This window comes from Kogia breviceps, chromosome 19 (genome assembly GCF_026419965.1).
Source record: "Kogia breviceps isolate mKogBre1 chromosome 19, mKogBre1 haplotype 1, whole genome shotgun sequence".
NCBI lineage: Eukaryota > Metazoa > Chordata > Mammalia > Artiodactyla > Physeteridae > Kogia > Kogia breviceps.
The window spans coordinates 52,972,323-52,982,529 of NC_081328.1; the positions used below are offsets into that span (position 1 = coordinate 52,972,323).

The following is a 10,207-nucleotide window of genomic DNA, read 5'->3' on the forward strand; positions in this document are numbered from 1 at the left end:
GGGACACGGGTTCGTGCCCCGGTCCGGGAAGATCCCACGTGCCGCGGAGCGGCTGGGCCCGTGAGCCGTGGCCGCTGCGCCTGCGTGTCCGGAGCCTGTGCTCCGCAACAGGAAAGGCCACAACAGTGAGAGGCCCACATACCACAAAAAAAAAAAAAAAAAAAAAAAAAAAAGCAAAGGAGCAGAACGGCAGCTTGTGCCTAAAAATCACAAGCCAGATTTCTCTCTGGACCCTGTCTAATTTCTCCTACTCTCGTCGTCTCCTGCACAATGGGGGCAGATCTGGGCTGCCGTGGAGAAGGTGTGGGCCAAGGTTCACTCCCAGCCCTCACCTGGCAGAGGTACTTCTGCCTTGGACAAAATCTCAGGGGTCACCCAGAGGCGACCCTCTAGGCTCGTCATGCACTGAGGACGTCTGTACTCAGAAAGGCAGCAGGACAGTCAAGTCCAAGCTCATCAAAGTGCCTCGTAAGCCCTCCCAGCAGCTCATGTCCCTTCTGTGCCAAGGGGAGGGTCCATCTCTGGGCACTTCCTGGGTCTCGGCGGGGACGGACCCCGGAGGTGACCAGGGGAAGGATGCCGCCTAGGGGACTCGTGAGCCCGGGGCTCCTGGGAGTTTCTGTGCCCCGCGAACAAGCTGACCAGCACGCAGGTACCGGAAAGACCTTCGCGTTCACAGCGGCTCTCCAAGGAGGCGCGCTTGGCCTGCCCGACCTTACCAGGGGTGTAAATGTCTCACAGAAGTGTCAGCAAGAACAAATGAACAAGTGCTGGTGGGGATGTACGCACAGGCGGGCCAAAGTCAGATCTGTCTGCCGCAGGACTTGGCAAGGGTGTGAGTCTTGACTCGGAGCGACAAGTACTCCGAGCCTGTCTCGGAAAGGGGACCTGTGAGTTCTTGGGAAGACCTCCCCGCTGGAAAGGGTTCAGCCCCACCCTGGCCCCGCTCTGCTTCCTGAAGCTGAGTCAGTCCTCTTGTTGACCCTGACCGTCCTACAGCCCCATTCAGCTCACACTGGAACCTTAGTGATAACACTCACCTCCACCCCACAGTAGACTTTGATTAGGTTCTACGGACACGCCAGCTCCTGTGTGCCAAGGGCTTTAGAGGGCCCGTCCCAGGGCATCATCCTGGCAACCCTGGGATGCGGGGGGTTGTGTTGTTCTTTGAATTTCACTGCATGGGGAATGGAAGGTGGCACAGCCAACATATCGTGGGCCCAGGAGTCAAACGCAAGAAGGCGAACTGCAAAGCCCAAACTTGAACTCCTTTGTGCCGGCCGGCGAGGACCTCAGGGCGGAAGGGGGGGGGGCTCATGGCCCAGGGCTGTGGTTCCGTCCTGTCGGATCTTTGTGGGCCCCTCAGGCATCAGGGCAGGAGTCTGCCAGCTCTGCAGCCCGTGGGCCTAATCCAGCCCCCGACCTGCCTTTATAAATAAAGTTTTATTGGAACTCAGCCATGCACTTTTCTTTACATACTGGCTGCTCTCCCACTGCAGTGACAGAGTTGAACAGTTGCACCAGAGACCCGATGGCCCTCCAAGCCTGAAATATTTACTTACTGGCCCTGTTTGCTGTCCCGTGGCTCCTGGGGTGAGGTCAGAGCATGTCTGAACCCCTCCGTCTCTAAGAAGTAAAAGGAGAGAGCTGCCTTAGGTAACGTAGGCAAGGATGCCAGTACCCTTGCGGGGGCGGTCAGCGCCCACCGAGCGGTACCGCCAGGGGCCCTTTGTGGACACTGCCAGGCGGGGTGTCTTCCTGTCTGCCCACTTCACCTTAGGAAGAGTTTTGCCTGCCTCTGGGGGGACCCGCTCAATGACCCTGTCAGCCCTAAGCCACCGGAACAGTTCCTTTATCCAAAGACTAATAATAATTTTTCAGAGGCTCATCGCCCCTTTGATGCACTGGTGGGTGGATGTTGAGGGGAAACATCATGAAGTTGTCCAGAAGGGACGGGGTGAGAGTCGATTAAAGGACGCCCATGCAAGATAAATGTAAGTCCAAGATTCTGGAAGGGTCAGGATCTTCCTAAGAGTCTCCTTGACCTGGCAGCTCCCAGGTGGAGGCTCCCTCCTCCCAAGATGTCTGGAGCTTTGAGTCCCGTACGAAGGATGCACGCGTGAGTTGGGGGAACAAAAGAAAACACAGGCTGAGTTTCAGGCCCTCAAACAAGAAGGAGATGAAACATTAAACACCGGGGGTTATCGTAGGTATTCTCTGCTGGGGGTAGAACAGGAGGAGGCTGTGGCCTAATGGGAGTGTGTCCCTGTCCCAGGATCCTGGGGTAGGTGAGTGGGCAAGGAGGCCAGGGTGGAGCTGGCTGCCGGTCGACAGCACTCCCTGGCCGCTCTCCAGAGCTGATGGGTGGATTCCTGTTGGCAGCAAGGTAGACGGACGTGAGCAAATTGACCGGAAAAAAGCCAAGTGACGGTGGAGTTTCCCTTTTCTGTCCAATCCGTCCGCACCTCCCTCAGGCCACGTTCCAGCATTGCTTGCCAGGTGGCACCCACATGTCAGGCCCCTGAGATCCTTAGTGACCAGGTGAGTCCTCGTGGACCTGTCCAGCCAAGGTAGAATCTCGTCTGGGGAGATACCCTAAAACTGCCTGCCTGTTGCCTTCAGACTGACCCTGTTTCCTTCCCATCTTGCCTTTCCTTCCTCTGCCAGTGGACCTGCGGTTTAGTCGTGGTAGTTTTGCTGCATGGGGAATGAGGGTTCTTAATTTATGTGCGTGCCCGGGGACCTCCCTGGGGGGGGCCACGTATCGCTTTTGTCCCCGTCTCTTTCTGTTTCTCCTTGCCTGGTACTCCAGGACCTGGATTGTGGGCAAGGCAGGCTCTCAAGGCCTGGCTCCGACCAAGGGGCCAATTCACAGAGCCCAGCCCCCAAGTGTCCTGCAGAGGCAGGAGGGCAGAGGGCCACCGCGGGCTCCCCAGGGCCCCCAAGAAGTGCAGGGCTAGTGCCAGACCAGCATGCAGAGAGCCCGTGGGGAAGCCCAGCCCAGACCCAGATCTGTGTCCCCCGTCAGAGTCTGCATCCAAACCTCCTTGGCCCGTTTCTGAAGCTGCCTCTGCACAAAATGTGATCTCTCCCTCTCTGTGCCGTAAGGCAATGGAACCCCCAAAGTGCTGAACAGCTCATACGTGCTATAGGGACTCTTGAGGCCTGAGATCGGGTCACTGGGGGACAGCAGTCCTTCGTGGTCGAAGTCAGTATCCGCACGTGACCCCTTGCACGTTGCATCCAGCGATCTGAGCTGTACAAGCTCGATGATTTGTGCCCAGTCGTGCAGCTGAAGTGGCAGAGCTCGGGTTATCCCAACACCCAAGCAGCGTGCTCCCCGCTGAGCTGTAAGGTCCATCAACATGGAGCATCTCCAGGGACCAAGGACAACGTGAAGCGGGGAGGATCCGTGTCCCCCTCCTCCTGTGTTCGCCACCCGCACGCATGCCCTAAGCCTTCCCCTTCCCTCACCTGCCACAGGGATCCACCGGGGCCTCTAATACCGTCGGAGGGCACTGGGCAGAGGCCAGGGCCCCCATCCGTGTGGGTGCTCCGTTCTGGACGTCCGCCTTCACGTGCCTTCTTGGTCTTTCAGGAATTTAGCCATTGGAATTGGGATCCAGAATTTCCCGGAGGGCCTCGCCGTCAGCCTCCCGCTGCGAGGGGCTGGATTCTCCACCTGGAGAGCCTTCTGGTAAGTGCTCCAGACGTCCCCTGTCGGAGGCCAGGGTCGGGTCCGACGTGGAGCGCAGAGCAGCCCTGCTGCGGGCAAGAACCACCTCTTCTGGCCTGGAGGTGAATCTGGAGCTTCTGGAAACACCAACAGCCTGGTTGAATGCTGCACCCCCAAAGCTGGGAGAAAGCTCCAGAAACTCATCTCTTGACCTTCAGCCCGTGTTTCCTATTTTCCAAACCCCTCCAGGGATAGACACGCCCACTCCGCGTGGGGTTTTCTCTCTCTCGGGTGGGGAGAACCCAGGCAGACCTTGGGTCCACTCTCCATGTCCCATGCCCTAAGGAGGCTCACCCACCACGGCCTGTCCTCGAGGCATCACATCAGCTCCCGCCGTGACCCTTGTCACAGCGACAGCCAGGGTTGCGGCAACAGCATCTGGGCAGGTGATGCCTGTGGTCCTCACGCTTTGTGTTTTCAAAGCCCCCAGAGGGCTTTCCAGTCTACTTCCCAATTGTACCTTTTCAGTGACCTGTAAGGTAAGGCCCCAGGTTTCAGAGGGGGGGGTCGTGGCCCCGAGTGTCAGCCAGCCAGCTCATCAAGGGGGGCAGTGCCGAGGCTGCAGGCTCTTCTGCCCCTTGACCCAGGACTCTGAGCCTCAGAACACCTCTTTGTGGAAGGAGCCGCCACTCTAGGATGTATGCTGAGAGCACTGAAGGACTGCTCCTAACAACAATCAAAGAACGCCTTCCATTTTATAGGGCCTTGTGACTCACAAGTTCTTGCATATACTTAAATCATTTACTTCCATCCTGTATCATCTCTTTCTCCGTTGCTGGAGACTACGGAATAGAGGTTCCGGGGGAAGGGCAGAGCAAGATGGCCCTAGAAATTTTTTTTCAAATGTGAGTTCCGTGGGCCCGGAAGCCGTGACTGCCGTCTCATAGAGGAGAGACCCCAGGGGCGACGAGGGGAGGGAAGGGGGGGGGTATCTGTGGTCAGCGTCCAGACCCTGAGATTACAATGTTTGTTTAACTGGACACACTCGAGGGCTGCAGAGTCTGCAGGCCCATGCATGCGAGCACGGAGCCAGGAAGCAGTGGCCCTTGGAGGATGCTAGAGCGCAAACAGTGTCTCCCCCGTGCCCACCGTCTGCTCCGGGCCAGGAAGAAGCGGGGGCAGGTGGGAGTTCACAGTCCTATCCTGTCATCTGGGGAGGAAGGGAGGGGAAGTTGTCCCTCACCCCCATTTTACAGATGAAGGGACTGAGGCTCGGAGCCAGTAATATCTTGCCAAGTGCCCACATCAAGGAACAGTGGGAAAGATGTCCCAACACCTCGTGTACTGGCGTTCAGCCTCTACAGGAGTCTCTTGGCGGTAGGGCTTGGCCGTGGGGTTCAGGTACTGGCTTACCTCCTGGCACTGAATTCTCAGCGCTCATGTGGGCTGCTGTTTTAATCAGGGCTCATGTGATTGCATCCTATAGAAACCCACTCTCACTGGCTCAAATAAAGGGAGTTTCTGAAAGGAGAAATCTCCCCTCAATCCAAGATGGAGGGTAGTGGGGACAGGCCCTGACTATATACGTGGCCAGGTAGGTGCACCTTGTCGGCAGAGGTAGGTGGCTACAGCTCCTTCAGAAGGGGTGCCGTTGTGGCCGGAACCCCCAAAGATACCAGGCACAGCCGTCCTTGGGAAATGTCCGTACCGCTCCTAGTCAAGTGTCCTGTCCTTCAGAAGACAATGTAGCCATCAGCCAGTGAATGCATGTGGTGTGGATATCCACACAATGGGATAGTATATGCAATCGTCAAGGGAATGAAGTACTGATACTTCTTACAACTGTGGATGCACCTGGAAGACAGGATGCTAAGTGAAATAAGCCAGTAAAAAGGATCTCCTATTGTATGACTCTGTTTATAGGAAATGTCCAGAACAGGCAAGTCCCTGGAGACAGAAAATAGATTAGTGGTTGCCAGGGGCTGGTGGGAGAGAGGAATGGGCAGTGGCTGCTAGTGGGTGTGGGGTTTCTTCTTGTGGATAATGAAAATGTTCTGGAATCCGATGGTGGTGAAATAGTTGCACAGCCTTGTGAATACACTAAAAACCCCTGAACTATGCACATTAAATGGGTGCGCCACTTGGTATTATATATGAATTACATCTCAGTGATGTCGTTACCTTAAAAGGACAACGTGGGAAGCTTAAAACGCTAAAGTAAACCGGGGAGGGGTGTCTCCTGTAACCCTGTAAGAGGGAGGTGGGAAAGGAGACAGAGGTGGTGTAAAAACAAGCAAACAAAAGTCAGCGAAGTGCCTTGGCACTGCCACGCCGATCTCATGTGGAGGGCGGTGCGTCGTTTTCTAGAACTGAGTCAGCAGCCTGAGCGTGCCTGCGTCTGCTTGACCCTCCCTGCGGCGGGACGTGTCTCTGTTCTCTCCTTAGGTACGGGCAGCTCAGCGGCGTGGTGGAGCCTCTGGCCGGGCTCTTTGGGGCCTTCGCCGTGGTGCTGGCGGAGCCCATCCTGCCCTATGCTCTGGCTTTTGCTGCCGGCGCCATGGTCTATGTGATCGTGGATGACATCATCCCCGAAGCCCACATCAGGTGGGAGAGCTTCCCCTCCCTCACCTGTCCTTGTCTCTGTCCCAGCCCGGCCGGCCCCCACCTCCGCATCTGCCCTGTCGTTACTCGCTGCTCTTTTCTTCACTCCCACCCCTTCCAGCCCCTTCCCAAGATCACCCTCACCCCCTCCCCAGCTGCGTTCTTTGAAACTAAAAGAGGAATAACGGGCAGGGGGGTGGAGAGTCAGAGCAGGTGATACTAGGCAGTGGCATATACATGCCCTGCCCTCCACCCCCAGGGAAACAGACTATTATTCTCGTATATTCTCTCTCTCTCTCTCTCTCTCTCTAGATGTTTCTGGGGCTGGAATGAGGGAGAAGTGAGCTCTTAAATGTTGACCCCAGCTATTCATTCTGGTTCTCGTTGTCTAGCTATAGGCCAAGTGTTGGGGATGGAGGATTCCTCTCTTTGTTTCGTTTTGGTTTTTACAGAAGAATGATTTTGAGGCTGGTATTCAAGGTCAGATTACATAATATCTTCAGGAAATCAGTACTGCTTTTTATTATCCAAGCATGGATTGCAGAGCCATGATAGGTGACCTTGAGTAAGTTACTTACTGCTCTATGCCTCAGTTTTCCCACAGTAAAATGGGCATAATAATAGTACTGATTTCATGGGTTCATCCTTTGGCATTACATGAGTCAGTCAGTTTGCCTGGCACATATATAGTAAGCCCCAATAAATGATACTTATTATTTATTGAAGTATAGTTAATTTACAATGTTATGTTAGTTTCACGGGTACAGGAAAGTGATTCAGTTATAGATAGATAGATAGATAGATAGATAGATATTCTTTTTCAGATTCTTTTCCATTATAGGTTATTACAAGATACTGAATATAGTTTGCTGTGCTATATAGTAGGTCCTTGTTGTTTATTTTATAAACAGTAGTGTATCTGTTAATCGCAAGTCAATATTATTATTATTATTATTATTATTAATGGTAGTAGCGTATTTCTCTTGGAATTGGACATTGTGGAGGATGCTTTCAGCCTGGACGCTGTCCCGCAGTGCATCAAGGTCTTCCTTTTCTTCCTTTCCTTCCCTCCTAGTGGTAACGGGAAACTGGCATCCTGGGCCTCCATCCTGGGTTTTGTGGTGATGATGTCGCTGGATGTTGGTCTGGGCTAGTTGCTGAAGTGCCTCGGACCCCGGGAAAGGCAGCACGAGGAAACGGCCGCGATTGGCTTCTTCAGGACCACAGCCTATTTCTTCACATCAAAACGTTTTTCCTTTCTCTCCTTTTTGTCTCATTACCCTGATTGACTCTGATCATGACAATTTTTAGTTTTCTTTTAAGGGAGATCGTGGTTTTATTTGGAATTTCAGGTAGTCACGGAACTACAGATTTTTGCTTGGCCACTACATGGACTCTTTCTTCGGTGGGAAAACCAAGGACCTACAGATCAGGGAAGTCTCTGCTTTTGTACCTTTGGTCTCCCCTCACTGGACTCCATGGCTCCTCCTCAAGGTTACCTACAGAAGCAAGCTACCAAGAGAGACGTCTCCCAAGCATCTTTGCCCAGTGACTCAGAGCAGAATGGCCAGGACAGCTCTTGTCTGTCCTTCCCGATCTTTTACGGTCGATCTTCTGTCCGTCAAGACTGGAACAGGAGCAGCGTGGACAAAGCAACCTACTTCCCAAGGCCCAAGGAGGAACCTGCCTTCCTCTGCCTCCCCCAAGGGGGAGGCTGCCTGGGGCGAGACACAGACAAAGGGAAGAAAAGCAGCTAGTCTTTCTCTCTCTCTCTTTTTTTAAGGCAAAGATTGACACTATTGCAGTTAAGGGAATTAGGACAACTGTGAACACACAGTGAGCCCTGTGAAGAGAGGACAGGGTGGAGCTCTGCTCAGAGACCTCTGCTCTCTCTGGATTCCAAGAGCAAACCGGTTTGCCATGGTTTCCAAGTCCCCCAGACACGTGTTTTGATAAGCTTATAGACTTCATTTTTCTAAGAGACTTGGGGACACCAGCAAACTGCTAGAACCCAACCCCTTCATTTGCTTACAGAGGGAGCCACTTCAGCTCATGGAAGACATTTGGCATCTGCACTGGGTCCTTCTCTGTTGACTGTTGGGTAACTTATAACCTGACCCAGAGCCCTTAAGCTGCTTTGCTGGATTTTGGCCAAAGAGCTCAGGATAAGAAAGGAAAAGGGGTAGGAGAAGAAGAGTATTTTTTACATTTTTCCGTTTTAAAGTAAATTTGAGCCAAGTCATCACTCTAAAATGACCCTAAAGGACGACTTGAGCGAGACTCTACTCCCTTATACACACAGCTTCTCCACCAGGGGTGACATAACTTGTCTGCTTCCAGCGTAGCTAAGGCCTGCCGTCCTCACTGGCCGTAGGAGCCTTTGGGACCCTGAGTGGGCTCTGCTGACCAGGCAGGCAGCCCAGGAGCCAGGTATTCAAGCACTGTGTTACCAATGCCTGCCCTGCGTTTACATGTCCCACTGCTGCCAAGGCTGAACAGTCTGCTCTGGGAATGCCCTATAACCCTACGCTAGATCTATGTCCGTTCTTCCGGAACACTGATGATCAAAATTGAAGACACATTCAGAGGTTTGATTGGTGGAGGTTCGTGGGCTTGGTGGTTGGCATGTGGGTATTTTTACGTCTTTGTATGTCGTTCTACATAATGCAGACTTCTTTCTGATGGGCAAGACCTCATAACTGTGATTAATACCAATAAAGGGGATATTGTTGTGGATGACCTGTGCTACGTCCAGTCCTTCTCAAAACTGCTTCTTTCCAGGGTTGATCATATAAGAGCTAACTAAAGTCAGTCCTAATATCTACCCTACCCAACACCAGGAGAAGCAAAGGAAAGAGCTCACATGAGAAGGGCCAGCTAGACTCATGGTTGCAGACAACAGCATCCAACTCCAGCTTACTTAGGCAAAGAACTTAATGGAAGGTTATCAGGGAGCTCATGGGATCTATAGAGAATCGGGCTTGAAGATGGGTTGGATCCAAGAAAACTAGAGGTCTGGGACTGTGGCCCAATCGCATCTCAAAAACAGCTTGACTTGGATGCCATGGTCCCTCGAAACTGGACCATTACTCAAACTCCTGCCATCACCACCATGGGAAAGAGCTCTAAAGTGACCCTGATTCTCTGTGTCCTGGCTTCACATTCAGCGTTCTGAGCAGGGCAGGATCATCTAGCTGGCAGAGTTCAGATCCTGTGCCCAGGAACTAACCGGTCTTGCCCTCTTATTAAGACTCACATAACAATGGCTTTTCCAGTTTGGGGAATGAGTTCAGATGGTGGAGAGCCAAAAGAAGAAGAAAATAAGTTTATGACAGCCTCACTCTTTTGCTGTTCGACATCGACATATACTTTGATTCCTCGACTTTGTCTTAAAAACAAAAACAAAAACAAACAAACAAAACCTCCTGCTTAGATAACGGGGCTGTCCCTCACGCAGTGGAAACGTCAGAACTGCCCTCTCCCCCAGTGGTTAGCCGCCCAGTGGGGGAGCATTCCTTTCTTGGATTCAAACAGTCTTAACCAGGTGGAGCCCAACCTTGAAGAGAGTGTCCTTTGGTAAAATGGGGGTGGCACCATCCCCACTCTCCCTTCTTCCAGACCTGCCTAGTCTGGCTATGGGAGAAATAGCACCACATTTTGAATACTCATTCTGAACAAACACCCATCTTAGCCCACAGTATCTCAGCCTCATCAGATGTCGTCTCATAGCCAGTCATAAAATCAAATCTTCAATAATTCGTGTCTCAGTTCAAAACAGATGATTGCTTCTGGATAGCGGGATCAAATTCTAAGGATTATCTGCCTGTTGCCTTCCCTGTTTGACTGTAAAGTGAATCCCTTGGTCAGAACTAATGTCATAGGATGCCACGATGCTAGGACGGACAGGAAGGCTATTCTAAATCCAGACAC

At 52.7% G+C, this 10,207-nt stretch overlaps 1 protein-coding gene across 15 annotated transcripts in view; it reads left to right on the top strand.

Annotated features, from left to right (window-relative positions):
- SLC39A11 (solute carrier family 39 member 11) overlaps positions 1-9,013 on the top strand; it is a 316,340-nt gene extending 307,327 nt beyond the window's left edge. For 11 of the 15 annotated variants that reach the window (XM_067020591.1, XM_067020588.1, XM_067020585.1 and 8 more), the window contains 3 exons: positions 3,599-3,697; positions 6,122-6,280; positions 7,353-9,013. In XM_067020591.1, coding sequence (XP_066876692.1) covers positions 3,599-3,697; positions 6,122-6,280; positions 7,353-7,431 — 337 coding nt within the window. In that variant the 3' untranslated portion in view covers positions 7,432-9,013. The remainder of the gene's footprint in view (positions 1-3,598; positions 3,698-6,121; positions 6,281-7,352) is intronic. The other 4 variants (XM_067020593.1, XM_067020595.1, XM_067020592.1 and 1 more) reach the window with 1 other exon arrangement.
- The last annotated feature ends 1,194 nt before the right edge of the window (positions 9,014-10,207 follow it).